The sequence below is a fragment of the Chiloscyllium punctatum genome, chromosome 7 (genome assembly GCF_047496795.1).
Source record: "Chiloscyllium punctatum isolate Juve2018m chromosome 7, sChiPun1.3, whole genome shotgun sequence".
Lineage (NCBI taxonomy): Eukaryota > Metazoa > Chordata > Chondrichthyes > Orectolobiformes > Hemiscylliidae > Chiloscyllium > Chiloscyllium punctatum.
Genome location: NC_092745.1, coordinates 74,596,193 through 74,618,870, shown reverse-complemented (window position 1 = coordinate 74,618,870; position 22,678 = coordinate 74,596,193). Strand labels below are relative to the sequence as shown.

Sequence of the window (22,678 nt, the reverse complement as noted above, 5' to 3'; positions counted from 1 at the left end):
CTCTGCCTCCGCTCAACCACACTCTCTCTTGTACCTCTCACACACGCTAACTCTACTACCTCATACATGGCATCTCTACTACCTCACACATGGCATCTCTACTACCTCACACATGGCATCTCTACTACCTCACACATGGCATCTCTACTACCTCACACATGCTATATCTACTACATCACACACACTATCTCTGCTACATCACTCACACTATCTCCATTATCTCACAGACGCTGTCTCTACTATTTCACACAGGCTATCTCTGCTACCTCACACAAGCTTTCTCTAACTACCTCACACACACTATCTCCATTACCTCACAGACGCTGTCTCTACTATCTCGCACAGGCTATCTCTGCTACCTCACACAAGCTTTCTCTAACTACCTCACACACACTATCTCCATTACCTCACAGACGCTGTCTCTACTACTTCACACAGGCTATCTCTGCTACCTCACACAAGCTTTCTCTACTACCTCGCACACGCTATCTCCGCTACCTCACACATGCTGTGTCTGCTACCTCACGTACGCTATCTCTGCTACCTCACACACGCTATCTCTACTACCTCACGCATGCTATCTCTACTTCGTCACACATGCTATCTCTGCTACCTCCCACACGCTTCCTCTGTTAACTCGCACACACAATCTCTGCTACCTCACGTACGCTATCTCTACTACCTCTCACACGCTATCTCTACTACCTCTCACACGCTATCTCTACTACCTCTCACACGCTATCTCTGCTACTTCACGCACGCTTTCCCTACTACCTCACACATGCTATCTCTACTACATCACAAATGTTATCTCTACTACCTCACACTTGCTATCTCTACTACATCACAAATGTTATCTCTACTACCTCACACATGCTATCTCTACTTCGTCACACATGCTACCTCTACTAACTCAAACACACTGTATCTGCTACCTCTCACACACGCTATCTCTACTACATCACACACGCTATCTCTGCTAACTCACACCACACTATTTCTATTACTTCACACACTCAATGACTACTACCTCACACACACTCTCTCTGCCTCCTCTCACACACACTCTCTCTCTGCTACCTCACACACGCTATCTCTCCTACCTCAAACACCCTATCTCTGCTACCCCTCAACACACTATCTCTTCTACCTCACACACGCTAGCTCTTCTACCTCACACACGCTATCTCTTCTACCTCACACATGCTATCTCTTCTACCTCACACATGCTATCTCTACAATCTCACACACTCTCTCTCTACCTCTCACACATGCTATCTCTACTACCTCCCACACGCTATCTCTGCTACCTCCCACACGCTTCCTCTGCTAACTCGCACACACAATCTCTGCTACCTCACGTTCGCTATCTCTGCTACCTTACACACACACTATCTCTACTACCTCACACACGCTATCTCTGCTACCTCCCACACGCTTCCTCTGCTAACTCGCACACACAATCTCTGCTACCTCACGTTCGCTATCTCTGCTACCTTACACACACGCTATCTCTACTACCTCACACATGCTATATCTACTACATCACACACACTATCTCTGCTACATCACTCACACTATCTCCATTATCTCACAGACGCTGTCTCTACTATCTCACACAGGCTATCTCTGCTACCTCACACAAGCTTTCTCTACTACCTCGCACACGCTATCTCCGCTACCTCACACACGCTATCTCTTCTACCTCACAATGCTATCTCTGCTACCTCACACACGCTATCTCTGCTACCTCACACATGCATCCTCTGCTAACTCGCACACACAATCTCTGCTACCTCACGTACGCTATCTCTGCTACCTTACACACACACTATCTCTGCTACCTCACTCACGCTATCTCTGCCACCTCACACACGTTATCGCTATTACCTCACACACACTCTCTCTGCCTCCGCTCAACCACAATCTCTCTTGTACCTCTCACACACGCTAACTCTACTACCTCATACATGCCATCTCTACTACCTCATACATGGCATCTCTACTACCTCACACATGCTATATCTACTACATCACACACACTATCTCTGCTACATCACTCACACTATCTCCATTACCTCACAGACGCTGTCTCTACAATCTCACACAGGCTATCTCTGCTACCTCACACAAGCTTTCTCTACTACCTCGCACACGCTATCTCTGCTACCTCACACATGCTGTGTCTGTTACCTCACGTACGCTATCTCTTCTACCTCACACACGCTATCGCCAATACCTCACACACACTCTCTCTGCCTTCTCTCACACATGCTATCTCTGCTACCTCACACACGCTATCTCTACTACCTCACACATGCTATCTCTACGACATCACAAATGTTATCTCTACTACCTCACACATGCTATCTCTACTACATCACAAATGCTATCTCTACTACCTCACACATGCTATCTCTACTTCGTCACACATGCTACCTCTACTGACTCAAACACACTGTATCTGCTACCTCTCACACACGCTATCTCTACTACATCACACACGCTATCTCTGCTAACTCACACCACACTATTTCTATTACTTCACACACTCAATGACTACAACCTCACACACACTCTCTCTGCCTCCTCTCACACACACTCTCTCTACTACATTACACACACTATCTCTGCTACCTCACACCACACTATCTCTACTACTTCACACACGCTATCGCTACTACCTCACACACACTCTCTCTGCCTCCTCACACACACTATCTCTGCTACCTCACACACGCTATCTCTCCTACCTCAAACACCCTATCTCTGCTACCCCTCAACACGCTATCTCATCTACCTCACACACGCTAGCTCTTCTACCTCACACACGCTAGCTCTTCTACCTCACACACGCTAGCTCTTCTACCTCACACACGCTATCTCTTCTACCTCACACATGCTATCTCTACAATCCCACACACACTCTCTCTCTACCTCTCACACATGCTATCTCTACTACCTCACACATGCTATCTCTACTAACTCAAACACACTGTATCTGCTACCTCTCACACACGCTATCTCTACTACCTCACACACGCTATCTCTGCTACCTCACACACGCTATCTCTACTACCTCACACACGCTATCTCTACTACCTCACACACGCTATCTCTACTACCTCACAATGCTATCTCTGCTACCTCACACACCCTATCTCTACTACCTCACACATGCATCCTCTGCTAACTCGCACACACAATCTCTGCTACCTCACGTACGCTATCTCTGCTACCTTACACACACACTATCTCTACTACCTCACACACGCTATCGCCAATACCTCACACACACTCTCTCTGCCTTCTCTCACACATGCTTTCTCTGCTACCTCACACACGCTATCTCTACGAACCTCACACACGCTATCTCTCCTACCTCACACACGCTATGTCTGCTACCTCTCACACACGCTATCTCTGCTATCTCACACATGCTATCTCTACTACCTCACACATGCTATCTCTGCTACCTCACACACACGCTATCTCTTCTACCTCACACACACGCTATCTCTTCTACCACACACACACGCTATCTCTTCTACCACACACACACGCTATCTCTTCTACCACACACACACTATCTCTACTACCTCACACACACACCCTCTCTGCTAGCTCTCACACATGTTATCTCTGCTACCTCACACACTCTATCCCTGCTACCTCACACACGCTATCTCTGCTACCTCTCACACACGCTATCTCTACTACCTCACACATGCTATCTGTACTACCTCACACATGGTATCTCTTTGACCTCACACACGCTATCACTGCTACCCCACACACACTATCTCTGCTACCACACACACGCTATCTCTTCTATCTCCCATACGCTCCCTCTGCTACCTCTCACACACGCTATCTCTGCTACATCACACATGCTATCTCTGCTACCTCACACCACAGTATCTCTACTACCTCACACACGCGATTGCTACTACCTCACACACACTCTCTCTGCCTCCTCTCACACACACTATCTCTACTACCTCACACACACTCTCTCTGCTAGCTCTCACACATGTTATCTCTGCTACCTCACACACTCTATCCCTGCTACCTCACACACAATCTCTCTGGTACCTCTCACACACACTCTCTCTGATACCTCTCACACATGCTATCTCTGCTATCTCACACACGCTATCTCTACTACCTCACACATGCTATCTGTACGACCTCACACACACTATCTCTGCAACCTCACACACTCTACATCTGCTACCTCTCACACACGCTTTCTCTGCATCCTCACACTCGCTATCTCTACTACCTCACAGACACTGTCTCTACTATCTCACACACGCTGTGTCTGCTACCTCACACACGCTATCTCTCCTACCTCACACACCCTATATCTGCTACCTCTCACACACGCTATCTCTGCTATCTCACACATGCTATCTCTGCTACCTCACACACGCTATCTCTACTACATCACACACACGCTATCTCTACTACCTCACAGACGCTGTCTCTACTATCTCACACAGGCTATCTCTGCTACCTCACACAAGCTTTCTCTAACTACCTCACACATGCTGTCTCTGCTACCTCACACAAGCTTTCTCTAACTACCTCACACATGCTGTCTCTGCTACCTCACACACGCTTTCTCTGCTACCTCACACAAGCTTTCTCTAACTACCTCACACATGCTATCTCTGCTACCTCACACACGCTTTCTCTGCTACCTCACACAAGCTTTCTCTAACTACCTCACACATGCTATCTCTGCTACCTCACACACGCTTTCTCTGCTACCTCACACAAGCTTTCTCTAACTACCTCACACACGCTATCTCTGCTAGCTCACGTACGCTATCTCTGCTACTTCACACACGCTATCTCTGCTACCTCACACACGCTATCTCTGCTACCTCACACACGCTATCTCTGCTACCTCACACACGCTATCTCTGCTACCTCACACACGCTATCGCCAATACCTCACACACTCTCTCTGCCTCCTCTCACACACGCTATCTCTACGACCTCACACACACTATCTCTACGACCTCACACACACTATCTCTGCTACCTCCCACATACGCTATCTCTGCTACCTCTCACACACGCTATCTATACTACCTCACACATGCTATCTCTGCTACCTCACACATGCTATCTCTCCTACCTCACACACGCTATCTCTGCAACCTCACACACCCTACATCTGCTATCTCTCACACACGCTATCTCTGCATCCTCACACACGCTATCTCTACTACCTCACAGACACTGTGTCTACCATCTCACACACGTTGTGTCTGCTACCTCACACACCCTACATCTGCTACCTCTCACACATGCTAACTCTGCTTCTTCACACACTATCTCTGCTACCTCTCACACACACTATCTATGCTACCTCACAAACGCTATCTCTACTACCTGACACACACACACTATCTCTACTTCCTCACACATGCTATTTCTGCTACCTCACACACACTATCTATACTACCTCACACACGCTAACTATACTAACTCACACACGTTATCTCTGCTACCTCACACACACACAATGTCGCTACTACCTCACACACGCTATCTCTGCTACCTCACACACACACTATCTCTACTTCCTCACACACGCTATCTCTGCTACCTCACACACGCTATCTCTGCTACCTCACACACGCTATCTCTGCTACCTCACACACACTATCTCTGCTACCTCACACACGCTAACTATACTAACTCACACACTATCTCTGCTACCTCTCACACACGCTAACTATACTAACTCACACACTATCTCTGCTACCTCTCACACACGCTATTTCTGCTACCTCACACATGCTACCTCTGCTACCTCACACATGCTATCTCTATTACCTCAGACATGCTGTCTCTACCACCTCACACACGCTATCTCTGCTACCTCACACACACTATCTCTGCTACCTCACACACACTATCTCTGCTACCTCACACACACTATCTCTACTACCTCACACACGCTGTCTCTGCTACCTCACACACCTATCTCTGCTACCTCACACACGCTATCTCTGCTACCTCACGCACTCTATCTCTGCTACCTCACACACACTATCTCTACCTCACACACGCTATCTCTACTACCTCACACACACTATCTCTACCTCACACACGCTATCTCTACTACCTCACACACACTATCTCTACCTCACACACGCTATCTCTACCTCACACACACTATCTCTACTACCTCACACACGCTAACTATACTAACTCACACACTATCTCTGCTACCTCACACACACTATCTCTACTATCTCACACACGCTATCTCTGCTACCTCACACACACTATCTCTGCTACCTCACACACACTATCTCTGCTACCTCACACACACTATCTCTGCTACCTCTCACACACGCTGTCTCTACTACCTCACACACGCTGTCTCTACTACCTCACACACGCTGTCTCTGCTACCTCACACACGCTATCTCTGCTACCTCACACACCTATCTCTGCTACCTCACACACGCTATCTCTGCTACCTCACGCACTCTATCTCTGCTACCTCACACACACTATCTCTACCTCACACACGCTATCTCTACTACCTCACACACACTATCTCTACCTCACACACGCTATCTCTACCTCACACACACTATCTCTACTACCTCACACACGCTAACTATACTAACTCACACACTATCTCTGCTACCTCACACACACTATCTCTACTACCTCACACACGCTATCTCTACTACCTCACACACGCTATGTCTGCTACCTCACACACACTATCTCTGCTACCTCACACACACTATCTCTGCTACCTCACACACACTATCTCTGCTACCTCACACACACTATCTCTGCTACCTCACACACGCTGTCTCTACTACCACACACACGCTGTCTCTACTACCTCACACACGCTATCTCTGCTACCTCACACACGCTGTCTCTACTACCTCACACACGCTGTCTCTGCTACCTCACACACGCTATCTCTGCTACCTCACACACCTATCTCTGCTACCTCACGCACTCTATCTCTGCTACCTCACACACACTATCTCTACCTCACACACGCTATCTCTACTACCTCACACACGCTAACTATACTAACTCACACACGCTAACTATACTAACTCACACACTATCTCTGCTACCTCACACACACTATCTCTACTATCTCACACACGCTATCTCTGCTACCTCACACACACTATCTCTGCTACCTCACACACACTATCTCTGCTACCTCACACACACTATCTCTGCTACCTCTCACACACGCTGTCTCTACTACCTCACACACGCTGTCTCTACTACCTCACACACGCTGTCTCTGCTACCTCACACACGCTATCTCTGCTACCTCACACACCTATCTCTGCTACCTCACACACGCTATCTCTGCTACCTCACGCACTCTATCTCTGCTACCTCACACACACTATCTCTACCTCACACACGCTATCTCTACTACCTCACACACACTATCTCTACCTCACACACGCTATCTCTACCTCACACACACTATCTCTACTACCTCACACACGCTAACTATACTAACTCACACACTATCTCTGCTACCTCACACACACTATCTCTACTACCTCACACACGCTATCTCTACTACCTCACACACGCTATGTCTGCTACCTCACACACACTATCTCTGCTACCTCACACACACTATCTCTGCTACCTCACACACACTATCTCTGCTACCTCACACACACTATCTCTGCTACCTCACACACGCTGTCTCTACTACCACACACACGCTGTCTCTACTACCTCACACACGCTATCTCTGCTACCTCACACACGCTGTCTCTACTACCTCACACACGCTGTCTCTGCTACCTCACACACGCTATCTCTGCTACCTCACACACCTATCTCTGCTAGCTCACACACGCTATCTCTGCTACCTCACGCACTCTATCTCTGCTACCTCACACACACTATCTCTACCTCATGCACTCTATCTCTGCTACCTCACACACACTATCTCTACCTCACACACGCTATCTCTACCTCACACACACTATCTCTACTACCTCACACACGCTAACTATACTAACTCACACGCTATCTCTGCTACCTCACACACGCTATCTCTGCTACCTCACGCACGCTATCTCTGCTACCTCACACACACTATCTCTACCTCACACACGCTATCTCTACCTCACACACACTATCTCTACTACCTCACACACGCTAACTATACTAACTCACACACTATCTCTGCTACCTCACACACACTATCTCTACTACCTCACACACGCTATCTCTACTACCTCACACACGCTATCTCTGCTACCTCATACACACTATTTCTGTTACCTCACACACACTATCTCTGTTACCTCACACACACAGTCTCTGTTACCTCACAGACGTTATCTCTACTACCTCACATATGTTGTCTCTGCTACCTCTCACACACGCTATTTCTGCTACCTCACACACGCTATCTCTACCTCACACACACTATCTCTACTACCTCACACACACTCTCTGCTATGTCTCACACACGCTATCTCTGCTACCTCACGTACGCTATCTCTACTATCTCACACACGCTATCTCTTCTACCTCACACACACTATCTCTGCTACCTCTCACACACGCTATCTCTGCTACCTCCCGCACGCAATCTCTGCTACCTCACACACACTAGCTCCACTACCTCACACACGTCTCTGCTACCTCACACACACTATCTCTACTACCTGACACGTGCTGTCTCTGCCACCTCACACATGCTATCTCTACTACCTTACACACGCTAACTCTGCTACGTCTCACACGCTAACTTTACTACCTCACACACGCTATCTCTACGACCTAACACATGCTATCTCTGCTACCTCACACACATGCTATCTCTGCTACTTCTCACATGCTATTTGTTCTACGTCTCACACGCTATCTCTGCTACTTCACACACGCTATCGCTGCTATCTCTCGCACACTATCACTGCTACTTCACACACGCTATCTCTGCTACTTCACACACGCTATCTCTGCTACCTCTCGCACACTATCGCTGCTACCTCACACTCCCTGTCTCAGCTACGAGGCCCACAGCCCAGCTAGGCTCATGGTCTACCCCTCTCACTGTTATTTGCTCTCACCCATCCTATCCCCCCATCCTACTAACCCTGCATGGCCTCTGTGCTTCCACCCCATTCACTCAGAAAAACTTTTCCTTACCTCCACTAGCACTAACCCCCTTTTAACTCAGTCATTCCCTCCCTTTCTCTCATTTCAGGGAAGAACAGCTCTGTTGAGGTAGAGAGAGCCACAGTGGGCAGGGGAGTGCCTGACATTCAGTTCATCATTGTGACGATTGAACAGATCCCACACTGATATCTGTGTCATTCCTCAGTCTTCCCATAACTTCCTGGAACTGGTTGCATTGGAGCCAGACAGTTGGATACGACCCACTGCCTGTATTATAGAGGTATGAACCCAATGACCCTGGCCACCTTAACTTACTGTGTCCCAAGCTCATGGACTGACAGCAGAGGTGCTTTTGATTTACTGTGCCAGTATCCCCCAACTGACATTATCTCCCTTATCTTGGTAGAGGACTACTGCCCTTAGACTTTGAGACATAGCCATTTGGATGATGCACATACAGTGTGTTTGCTACTGGCACAAGTGTAATAGGAGACTGACATAGCATGGTGTGCTGCAGCAACATGTCCACCATCTTGACTGATGACTGCTGGCAACCAGGACAAGCTTCTTGACTTTGTGTCTTTGCTGAAAGGCAAGGCAAAACAGACATACTGTGAGCCTTTAAGCTCTGGCTGAAGAGGAGAAATGTCAGGGCATTCAAACAGACAAAATGTGAGTGCCCACTAAGAGAGCAAGTGAGGAGCCCTCAAATGCACCCTGGCCCAATTGATGTGATCAGTGCTTGTTCCGGTGTGCAAAATGGCCTAGCAGCAGCAGCACTCTAATGAAAGGTGCCAGCTGGATTCAAAAGGCAGCGTTAAAGTGGAATGCTGTCTTGCTTGTGGATTAACAATGTGCCATAAGGGTACATGAGGCTGGCATATGGTCTATGCCAATGTCTGTAGACAGGGTGCATGCCCATAGACTGTGCCCAGAGATGTTTCCAACTGCTGTCCAAGATGGAGGGTCAGAGAAGTAAAGTAACAGTTTTGACTTTGGAATGAAGAATTATTGCCATCTTGTTGTCTTTATCCAATGGGTGAGAGAATTGGCCAAACTGACCAGTATGGCACAACATCACACTGTGTTCCTGGTAATTGATATGGATCAGAAGTACTGAGGGACAGGATAGGCTAACATACAAACAACAATTAAATGTGCTGGGATAGAAAAAAAATAACATGATATTATGAAAATATAAAAGAAGAAAAGGAACATTTGGTGCATATCAATGCGATAAGATGAGCTAATGAGATTTTAATGAATGCTAATACAAGCAATTAGACCTCTTAGCCAGATCCAGGTCTTGGCCATTCAACACTCGATTACAAAGTGGAATTTCTTGCTCTTAACATCAAGAATCTCCTAACTGCTGATCCTACTCTATTTTCCCTACTTTCTCACCTGCAGGTGCACTGCACTGTATTTGGATTTCCAGAAGGCATTTGACAAGGTATTGCACAAAATAAGAGCTCATGGTATATGGGGTGACATACTACCATAGAGCGAAGATGGCTGGCAAAATGGGAGGGCATAAAGGAAATGTTTTCAGGCCCTGCAGGATGTGGTGAGTAATGTGACACAACGCCCTGTGGGGCCTCGATACTTTATCCTCAACGTAAGTGACTCAGATAGAGGGACTGAATGTATGCTTGCTAAATTAGCTGATGACACAAACATAAGTAAGAAACCAAGTGGCGAAGAGGACCTAAGAGTCTGCAAACGTATAGATAGGTGAAGGGAGTGGGCAAAAAATTGACTGAGGAAATTTGAGAAAATGTGAACTTGTCTACTTTGGTAGGAAGAACAAAAAGCAGTGTGTTATTTATTGCAAAATTGAAATTGCAGAAGTCTGAGACAGAGAGAAATCTGATATACAAAATGTTAGTATAAACGTGATTTGGAAGGCAAGTGGAATTTGTCATTTATTGCAAGGGAAATAGATTGTAAACGTAAGGTTGTCTTGCTACAGATGTGTAGAATGTTGGTGAGACCACACCTAGATTATTGTGTCCAGTTTGACTTACTTATTTAAAAAAAGAATTAAAATGCATTGGGCACAATTAGGTGAAGATTCACTTGACTGATACCTACGATGGGGAAGTTATCTTATGAGGGAACGTTGGATAGGCTCGGTGTGTACGGTTTGGATTTTAAAGGAATGAGACATGGTTTCACCTGAAACATCTATGATGCAGAAGGCACTTGACAAGGTAGAAGCTGAGAGGATGTTTTCTCTTGTGGGAATGTTTAGATTTAAGAAGCACAGTTTAATAAAAAGAAAGATGGAGGGTGTCCCATTCAAGAGGATGAAGAGGAAGATCTTTTTTTCCTCTCAGTGTCAGAAACACTATAACTCACTTGCCCACAGAGCACTGGACACAGGGTCATTACATACTTTTAAAGCAGAGGTGGAATACATTCTTGACTAACAAGGGAGTAAAAGATTATCTGGATAGGCAGGAATGTGATTTTGAGGGCAAAATTAGATCAGCCGTGATTTTATCAAATGGCTGAATCTGTGCGTTTATAATTGCTATATTCCTATTTGTTATCTTCTTTAGTTCTTTCTTCTTTGCTGACATCTTGCAAGTAATTCAATTACATTCAGCTACTCACTGAGTTAGCAGTTCCTTTGTTTTAGCATAAAACATAAATCCAATAATGTTTACAATGCATTTGCTTAAAGGCCGAAGACAAAAATGATGAAAATCAGGACAAAAAGCTTCCTGCAAAAATGGGAATTTAAAATTCAGAGGTTCTTAGTGGTTACCAGAAAATATACGATCCACCAGTACTCTTATTTCACTAACTTTATTATATTTCTATGAGGTGAACCAAGTTGTGTGGGTCTAGAATATCCAAATGTTGATTACTGACATCTGGGTTCTATTGATCTACTCACGTTAGTGGCTTCCCGCAAGGTAGTGTGGAAATGTGGTCTTCAAAACGGGTCACAGGAAAACTCTCAACTTCTAACTTAATTCCAGCTGTTGAGGGGCAAAGGTAAACTTGAGAGACGCCAGTATTAATACAAGGAACCAACTATGTCACACTGTTTTTCCTGTTCCCCAAAAATCGCCAACTTATATTACTGAATTGAGCTGCCAGATGAAAATCCTGAAAAACGTCATTCCCACTTTCAGCATGTCAATAGTGAAGCCTGTAACAATACTGAGAAGCTGGTCTATAATAGCCAGATGCAATATGTATATATATTTTATATCTGAATGTTAACCCCGGCATGCAAATTCCTCCTGTCATAATTGCATTCCTACCGTATCATTTACAGCCTTTTGCAGTTCTCCCCCACTGCTACCTTCTCGGCATTTGTTTCCTGTTTTAGAGTCACATAGTCCAACCATTCCATACCAACCATGTTCCCAAACTAAGCTAGTCCCATCTGCCTGCACTTGACCCATATCCTGCCAAACCTTTCCTATTCATATACTTATCTGAATGTCTTTAAATGTTGTAATTGTACCCGCATCCACCATTTCTTCTGGAAATTCATTCCACGCCCAAACTATTTTCTGTGTAAAAAAGTTGTCCCTTTTTAAAATCTTTCTCCTCTCACCTTAAAAATATGCCCCCTAGTCTTGAAACCCCCACCCTAGGAAAAATACATTTGCCATTCACATTGTCTATACCTCTCATGACGTTACAAACCTCTATGAGGTCATCCCCTCAACCTCCTACACTCCAAAGAAAAAAAAGGTCCCAGCCTATCCAGCCTCGCCTTACAACTCCAACCTCCATTCCCGGCAACATCTATGAGTGAAAGGCCAATTTCAAGCATAAGTCTTGAGTATAAATGTCAGTGTGTAATTTTAACTGTCATGATTTGGAGATGCCGGTGCTGGACTGGGGTGTACAAAGTTAAAAATCACACAACACCAGGTCATAGTCCCAACAGGTTTATTTGGAAGTACTAGCTTTCGGAGTGCTGCTCCTTCATCAGGAGGTTGTGCCACAACCACCTGATGAAGGAGCAGTGCTTCAAAAGCTAGTACCTCCAAATAAACCTGTTGGACTATAACCTGGTGTTGTGTGATTTTTAATTTTACTATGATCTCAACTGATTAAATCCTCTTTGATGTGTATCTACTTTCTGTTCTCACTGGATAAGGATCCAGGGTGAATGGGGGCTGATTTTCCTTCTTCTCTATCCCAATGTTGCTGAAACTGCTACTCTGAGCTGAGAGCAGCTAATTCCACTTGGATCAGACCAAGGATGTTTAGTGCCTTCCATCCATTCCATTCCACCCTCAGAAGAGAGAAAACAATGGGGCCTTAAGTCCAAAAATCAGAAGCTTCAGCCTGCCTCGCACAGCCACCCACGACCAGGTCTGCGTTTGACACCAACCTATTCTTTAAGCCCTCTGCCACTACTGTGACTGTCTAACAAGTTGAAAGAACCTGAATCCATTCAGCTGCTTGTGCAAGTTTCCCCCATTACCTTGTCCACTAAACCAAACCTTCCAATTCTCGTCCCACCACCTCTGAAAGCCGAACGCTCCCTAGTTTCTTCCCAACCACCCCTTTCCCCTCTTCAAACACATCTCACTGCAAGACTGACCTCTTCCTCAAGGACAATGTTTCTGAAAGGGATCACATGGAGGTGATAAAAAGCTAACATGTCTCTGTCAGACGTGCAGTCTGGTTTGATGGAAGACAAGAACAAGGTTGATGGTTTCACTGTAGCAGGTAATGGTGAGGTTGGGCACAGCGGAAGCAGCATGAAAAGTAGGATGGTCAACATGGAGGATCCTGTCTGCTGTGTAAAAAGGAATACTTGGCTCACGGACAAGGAGGACAGTTTGGAAATTTCTGAATCAGAGGCAGTCTAACCACAGCACTTAGTGATAGACATGGAGAAACTTTTGGAAATGGGGAGGGAAGAGGTATAATCAGGCAACTGTTGGGAATTGGCTGGGTACAGCTATTAGTGGAATGAACATCCATGAATTTAAATAGAGGGAGAATTCCACTAAAAGAAGGGAGAATTAGAAAAGAACAATCTAAAGGTAAGAGATGGGGAGAATGAGGCAATCAATTGAATCTCTTGCTTGAGGCCAGAGCAAAAAGCAACATTGGAATTGAAGAGTCAAGAGTGTGGTGCTGGAAAATCATGGCAGGTCAGGCAGCATCTAAGAAGCAGGAGAATCCTGATGAAGGGCTTTTGCCTGAAGCGTCAATTCTCCTGCTCCTCAGATACTGTCAGACCTGCTGTGTTTTTTTAGCACCACACTCTTGACTCCAATCTCCAGCATCTGCAGTCCTCACTTTCACCTTGGAATTGAAGATCCCATTTGTTTTTACTTGTGAGACATGTCTCCTTTCTCCTCTTCCCTGAAGTCATAGAGTCATAGAGATGTACTGCATGGAAACAGATCCTTCGGTCCAACCAGTCCATGCCGACCAGATATCCCAACCTAATCTAGTCCCACCTGCCAGCACCTGGCCCATATCCCTCCAAACCCTTCCTAATCATATACCCATCCAAATGCCTCTTAAATGTTGCAATTGTACCAGCCTCCACCACATCCTCTGGCAGCTCATTCCATACACGTACCACCTCTGCGTGAAAAGGTTGCTCCTTATGTCTCTTTTATATCTTTCCCCTCTCACCCTAAACCTATGCCCTCTAGTTCTGGACTCCCCCACCCCAGGGAAAAGACTTTGCCTATTTATCCTATCCATGCCCCTCATAATTTTGTAAACCTCTATAAGGTCACCCCTCAGCCTCCGACGATCCAGGGAAAACAGTCCCAGCCTGTTCAGCCTCTCCCTGTTGCTCAGACCCTCCAACCCTGGCAACATCCTTGTAAATCTTTTCTGAACCCTTTCAAGTTTCACAACGTCTTTCTGTAGGAAGGAGACCAGAATTGCACGCAATATTCCAACATTAGCCACAACATGACCGTCATTCAATGAACTCTTCCAAGTGTAACTCCTGAGAATGAATTTGATAATTTTTTTTAGACACCATACCCAAAACTAAACAATATGATGAGGCTGAAAAAGCCGGGGCTGTTTTCCTTGGATCGTTGGAAGCTGAGGAGTGACCTTATAGATGTATATAAAATCACAAGGGGCATGGATAGGGTATATACACAAGGTTTTTTTTCCCTGGGGTAAGGGAGTCCAGAACTAGAGGGCATAGGTTTAAGGTGAGAGGGGAAATATATAAAAGGGACCTAAGGGGCAACTGTTTCACACAGAGGGTGGTACGTGTATGGAATGAGCTGCCAGTGGAAGTGATAGAGGCTGGTACAATTGCAACATTTAAAAGGCATCTGGATGGGTATATGAATAGGAAGGGTTTGGAGGGATATGGGCCACGTGCTGGCAAATGCCAGTAGATTAATGTAGGATATCTTATCTGCATGGACGAGTTGGGCCTAAGGGTCTGTTTCTGCACTGGACTTTATAAACTGTTCCCAGCAGAGAGACAAACATGTTCCAGTCAGGAACATTTAATAATGATTTTCAGTATCAGTGTTGGTTAGTTTCCCCCATGCCTAACCTGCAGCAGCTTGAGCCCACTATAATAAGTGAACTCAGGATCAATGCTGGGATCTTGCTGGTCAATACTGATTAGCTTCACACTTCAACTGAGCTGCGAGCTACCCCTTGGCACTTTTAAAAGGGGCCCCTAATTTGAAGTTCCGAAATGACTGTCTCTCCCTTGATTCGGTTCTTTGCTCCTTCACAACCTGATTGCTGGACAGTTCCATGGGTTATATTTTCACTAAATAAATATTTCAGAGGTTTATGACAATCAAGGTCTTACTTTCATTCAGCTGCCTGCTGCTTCTGACACATTCCAAAGTCATTTCTCGATAACACGCTGGGTTTTCCCTCAGCATCTCCGCAGCGTCCACGTTGACTGGATTTTCCATCACGGGATTGGACAACATCACCTAGGTGGAGATGGGAGGACACTCCGAATCAAACTTTCCATGATTAAAGGAGGACAGGATTGAGAGGTGAATTAACTGATCTGATATCATCTTACCTCCTCTGCATTTGAACTTTCAATCCAAACTGAACTGAAGGATAAAATTCACCTTTCATTTCTGGCTGTTTAGATAAGATTAGATTCCCCACAGTGTGGAAACAGGCCCTTCGTCCCAACAAGTCCACATGGACCCTCTAAAGAGCAACCCACTCAGACCCATTCCCCTACATTCACCCCTGACTAATGCACTCTAACACTACGGGCAATTTAGCATGGCCAATTCACCTGACCTGCACATCTTTGGACTGTGGGAGGAAACCGGAGCACCCGGAGGAAACCCACGCAGACACGGGGAGAATGTGCAAACTCCACACAGACAGTTGCCCAAGGCGGGAACTGAACCCGGGTCTCTAGCACTGTCAGGCAGCAGTGCTAACCACTGAGCCACGTGCCACCCCTTTATTGTGGCATGACCATGGACTATTTAATGGAAGGACTGTAAAATCATACCCCCCTCACCATCCAGTTGATTGCCTATTGGCAAGAAAACAATGAAATACATCAGACAGGAGAGTCAAGTCCGGACACTGGAAGTGAAGAACAGACAGCTTTGTCCCGACGACAAATGAAAGAGAAACTAAGACAGAAACAGAAGAGGAGGTAAAGTTGATTGGATGAATAACATTGAGATGCGAAAGATTGGAGAAACCCACAGAAGAAACAAGATGTGCCAATGCCTTTACTAAGGCTATTGTGAAAAGCAAGGAAGTGAGGAAGGAAAGAACTGCAAGATGCAATGTAGTAGAGGCTGGAGAAGTGCTTGGGAGAGGAGGAGGTTGCTAGAGGGGGGGAAACAAGGTGGTCGCTGCAAGAGACGTGGTTCATGATTATTGAGAATATTGCTGACTACTTCCCATTCTCCTCCAGAAATGTCAAATGTCAACACAATGCAGAAGGTACGTGTCTGCATCACTTTGGCACTGCTGTCTCACAGCACCAGGGACACAGGTTCAATTCCACCCTCAGGTGACTGTCTGTGTGGAGTTTGCTCATCCTCCCCGTGTCTGCACAGAGGGCTTCCTCTGGGTGCTCTGGTTTCCTCCCACAATCCAAAGATGTGCGGGTTAGGTGGATTGGCTGAGCTAAATTACCGTGTAGTGTGCAAGGATGTTCAGGTTAGGTGGATTCGCCATGGGAAAGGGTAGGTTGCAGGGATAGATTCTGAGTCTGGGTGGGATGCTTTTCAGAGGGTTGGTGCACTCTTGATGGGTCAAATGGCCTCTACCTGTACTGAAGGCATTCTGTGATTCTAGTTTATCTTCATCTCTTTCTATGTGACAAGTAATTAAAAAGAAAAAGAGGCTTTTTGAGAAAATCTCAAGAAGATCCCTCAAAATATTATTTTAACTTTTGAGAGTTGTCCCCACATCATAATCACAGGCAGTCTAGGAGCCAAGCAGCAGATGCAGCTACAGCAAGTCTTACGATAGCTGAAGGCTCATTACCTTCACACCATTCACCAAACCCCTTCTCACTAGTTCCCAAACATTGCAGGACAGGGGAGTGAGTGAGTTAGTGCCAGTTGTGTAGGAACATGACAGGACATTGGCTAGTGGGATGTAGAAAGGGTCAGAGATTTGCTTCATACCGCTCAAAGTTAAGAAACATGCAGTGATAGATTTTGAAAGCACAAATAAAGGAAAGGAAATAGAGACCTCAATCTAACAGATATGAAATACAGCAGGAGAGAAAGTAAGAAAATGGAAGTGTGCATTTTTGAGCATGAGAATCAGTGAGAGAACAAACTAGCGATAGGGAGTGTGTGCGTGTGTGAGTGAGAGAGAGAGACTGTGGGTGTCAGAGAGAGTGTGTGTGTGTGTGTGTGTGTGTGAGAGAGTGACAGAGAGAGAGAGACAGAGAGCGCATGTGCACATCAGACAGAGAGAAAGTATTTATCAGTGAGGTAGAGAGAGAATGTGGGTGAGAGAGAGACAGTGTGTGTGCATGAGGCAGAAAATATGTGTGTATGTGTGTTACAGAGAGTGAGACATTGTGTGTGAGAGAGCTACAGAGAGAAAGAATGTGTGTGTGAGATCGAGAGACAGAAAGAGAGTCTATGTGTGTTTGTGTATGTGTGTCTTTAATCTTCCAAAATTGTGATCCCTATTATAGTAAAACAAAATATTGCCGATATTGGAAATCTGAAACAAAAACAGAAATTGCTGGAGAAACTTGGCCGTATCTATGGAGAGAAAATGGAGTTAACATTTCGGGTGAGGTGACCCTCAGGTTAAACCACGACCCGTCGTTTCTCTAATGAGAGACTAAACCTAACGACCTGCTATGACGAGAGCAGCAAATGCCTGGGAACACCATAGCCTGCAATTCCCCTCAATGTCACACACCATCCGGATTTGGACCGGTCTCACCATTCCTTCACAGACACGGGGGCAAAACAACACTGTGTGTGCTTATACCCTGAGTGCTGTGCTGGTTGATTAACACTATCTTCTCTAGTGCTATCAGGTATAGGAAATAAATGCTGGCCTAGTCTTTGATGTCCATATTCTATAAAAAATTAAAGTAAGGGATTGATTATTATTGTCAGGGGAATGTGCAGAAACCGCAAGAGAATTGAATATAGAAAACAGGTCTGAAAAAAAATTCATGCAATTATTTGCCACATCTCAAAATCAAAATAATTCATTACACTAACCAAATAGGATCTGGTTATGAAATTCTCCTATATTGTAAAAAACTGTGAGGAAGGAATGAGGAAACGGACAAAATGGATACACATTTCAGGGAATCATGATTCGGAGGTGGCGGTGTTGGACTGGGGTGTACAAAGTTAAAAATCACACAACACCAGGTTATAGTCCAACAGGTATTGTGTTATGTATTGGTGTTGTGTGATTTTTAACATTTCAGGGAGCTGGCATAGGCATGTTTTGTGTTGTAAACTTTAATTTGCAGACAATGCCTCCCTCTGCTGGAATGACTACCTATTACATTCTAAATAAATGGCAAACAAAGTAAAATACATCCTGGACAGGCAGTAAACTTGAAATTTCAGAAAATGATAAAGGTAAAACTCCAGCTCTGGATGCATTCTAATAATAAGGATATTCTATATTATCTTAATTCATAAAGTAGATGAAAAAGTGCAGCAGTCCGCCACCATGCCTTTTAATTTGGATATGAAAAACAGACAATCACCACTGTACCCTCAATGTATTTATCCAATCTTACCTCACATCCTAAATACAAATACTAGGCAAATTATGAATGTGTAGAATGTCATTAAATAACTTAAAAGGTGGTTTGATTTTACTTTAAACTTTATTTCTGTTTAATCTTAAATTTGAATTGACCCTTTTCCTATTTTGTGTGAGGATATTGTTTTATTTTCTTTCCACAGAAATGCAGCAATGTTACAGCACAGGAAGAGGCCATTTGGCCCATTGTGCTGCACTGGCTTGTTATATGAGCATCATTATCTGGTGCTGTGCCCTGCTGTTTTCCCCATACACTTGAATGTTATTTTTATCCAACTAAACATCCACACAATTGGCCAAGTGAGAAGCTTTTCCCCACTTCACCCTCTGCAGATCACTTTAACTCTGTCCCATCCTGCTCTTGTTCCTTTTCCAAGTGGAACAGTTTCTCCCTACCTACTCCATCCAGCCCACTCAGGATCTTGAAAACCTTTAAGAGATCTCCACTTAAGTCTTCTTCTCCCCAAGGAGAACAGTCCCAACTTCTTCAGTCGATCCTCATTTCTGAAGTTCCTCATCCTGGAATCTTTCTTATAACATGCCTCTGCACTCTCTCCAATGTGTTCACATCCTTTCTATATGGACACCCAGAATTGTACTCAATACTTCAGCTGAGGTCTACCAAGTGTCTTACACAGGTTCAACATCACCTCCTGGCTTCTATATACTATGTTTCTATTAATAAAGCCAAGGTTACTGTGTGCTTTACTTACTGTTCCCTCTACCTGTCCTGCCAATTTCAATGCACATACACACACACATATATATATATATATATATATACATACACCCAGGTTCCACTGCTCCTGCACGCACCTCGAATTGCACCCCCTATTTTAGATTGTTCTTCTGACCAAACTCCATCACTTCACACTTATCCATATCTGAAGCATCTGCCCACTTTATCATCTTGTCTACTTCCTTCTGGACTTCTGCACTGTCCTCCTCCTTGTTTACAAATCTTTGAAGCTTTGTGTCATATGTGAACTTCGAAATTGCCCTCTGCACACCAAGATCCTAATCATTATTATATATCAGGGAAAACCAGAGTCTAATTCCACTACAAAACCTTGCTCCAGCCCAAACACTTTCCATTGATTCGTCTCTGTTACCCATCAATCAGCCAATTTCACATCCATGTTGCTTCTGTTCTTTTAATATCATAACCTAAGTTCCTCACAAATCTGTTGTATGGCCCTGTTTTAAGTGTCTTCTGAAAGTCTACATACACCACGCCAACAGCTCTACTCTCATTGAGCCTGTTACGTCTTCATATAACTCCAGCAAGTTAGTTCCTAATCAACTCACCTTTATCCATGTAACCAATTCTACTCCAAATAGTTGTCTCTAGGAGCTTCCCCATTTGTGAAGTTAAACTGACAGGTCCGGAATTGGTGAGCTTATCCTTACGAGCTTTCTTAACAGGGCCAGAGTGTTTGCAATTTTCCACTCTTCTGGCACCTAGGAAAGACTGAAAGATTGTGTCCAGTATAATTTCCACTCTCAATTCCTTCAAAATCATTGAGTGGCTCACACCTGGTCCCGGTTCCTTGTCAACGTTAAGTACCCACAGTCCATCTATCACTTCGGCGCTAACCATTTGGAACCATTTGACTGAGTTCCCTCTCTGTCACCATGATGGAAAATATTCATATATCACCTCAGCCATGCCCCCTGCCTCCAGATAGAACATCTCCCTTTGCACACCCCCACACCCAATCCCCCGTTGATCCCTAATCAATCCCTACGTCTCCTTTTACTACTCATTTATGATTTGTACAGCCTTGGAAAACTCAGGGACATCTCTTTCTGTTGGCTGCCAACCTTTTCTCATAATTACTCTATGCTTCTCTTCGCTTTCTCACCTCCCTCTGAAAATTTTTTTTTAGATTAGACTACTTACAGTGTGGAAACAGGTCCTTCGACCCAACAAGTCCACACTGACCCGCCGAAGCGCAACCCACCCAGACACATTCCCCTATATTTACCCCTTCACCTACGGGCAATTTAACATGGCCAATTCACCTAACTTGCACATTTTTGGATTGTGAGAGGAAACCGGAGCACCCGGAGGAAACCCACGCAGACACCGGGAGCATGTGCAAACTCCACACAGAGAGTCGCCTGAGGCAGGAATTGAACCCTTGTCTCTGGCGCTGTGAGGCAGCAGTGCTAACCACTGTGCCACCATGCCACCCATGCTGTTTATTTTCGGCCTGACACTTGTTCTAAGCACATTTTTCTTCTTTTTTATCTTAATTTCTACTTCCTCTGTCATCGATGATGCCCTGGATTGGTTTGTTCTACCTATTCCCATTTGAGCGAATATACCATGACTGGACCCAAACCTTCTTTGAAGGTAGCCTTTTGTTCAGTTAATATTTTTCTTGCAAACTTCTTGTTCCAGTCAATGCTGCCCAGTTCTATTCTTGCTTCCACTGAAGTCTATTCTCCACCAGTTGATGTTTCTCACTCTGGATTGTTGCAAATCATTCTGTCCCATCATCCGAACCATATAATACAATGATCACTGTCTCTTAAATGCTCCCTAACTGAGACTTGATCCACTTTGCCAGCTCATTTCTGAGCACCAAGTGTAACAGTGCACCCTTTCTTGTTGAACTGGAAACATACAGTTATAGGAAGCTCTCCTACATGCAATCCAGGAACATTTGTCCCTCGCTGCCCTGAACACTATGAGTACCCTGTTCATGTTTGAGTAATTGAAGTCCTCCATTATAACTACTCCAATGTGTTGGCATCTCTTTGTAATTTCCTTGCAGATTTGTTCTTCTACATCCTTTCCACTGGCTGTTCTAAAGACTACATCCAGCAACATAATTGTACCTTTTCTGTTCCCTAGTTCTAGTCAAATTGATTCTGTGCTTGGACCTTCTGAGACATCCTGTTTCTCCAGCCCTGCAATTAATTCCTTAACCAGTTCTGCTATCCTCTTCTCCGTTCCTTCCTTTCCTGAGTAGCTAATCATCTGCAACCTGTGCCTGTAACTCTCCACTATTAACGATACTCCATACATTCACTTACAACCCTGATTGAGACTTCAATACTTTCTCCCTGATTTTCTTGGTTTCCGCAGCCCTGCCAAGTGTCACAGGATAGCTATCAGAACTGTGAATGTTAAATCCCTGGCCTCAACAGCAGACTGAGGTCAACTACACCACCCCCTTTCACCATCATTGAATTAATATAGATCTGGGAATTGTATCTGGTTGTGTCTCTCTCACTGAGACATTAGGAGTAACTCTGTTCA

The 22,678-nt window shown here is 45.0% G+C and overlaps 1 protein-coding gene across 3 annotated transcripts in view; it reads right to left on the bottom strand.

Annotated features, from left to right (window-relative positions):
* The window catches only part of LOC140479814 (ubiquitin-conjugating enzyme E2 U-like), an 81,741-nt gene that overhangs the window by 35,035 nt on the left and 24,028 nt on the right, over positions 1-22,678 (bottom strand). For all 3 annotated transcript variants that reach the window (XM_072574052.1, XM_072574051.1, XM_072574053.1), the window contains exons 6-7: positions 15,962-16,091; positions 12,071-12,155 (exon numbers count right to left, since the gene is read on the bottom strand). In XM_072574052.1, coding sequence (XP_072430153.1) covers positions 12,071-12,155; positions 15,962-16,091 — 215 coding nt within the window. The remainder of the gene's footprint in view (positions 1-12,070; positions 12,156-15,961; positions 16,092-22,678) is intronic.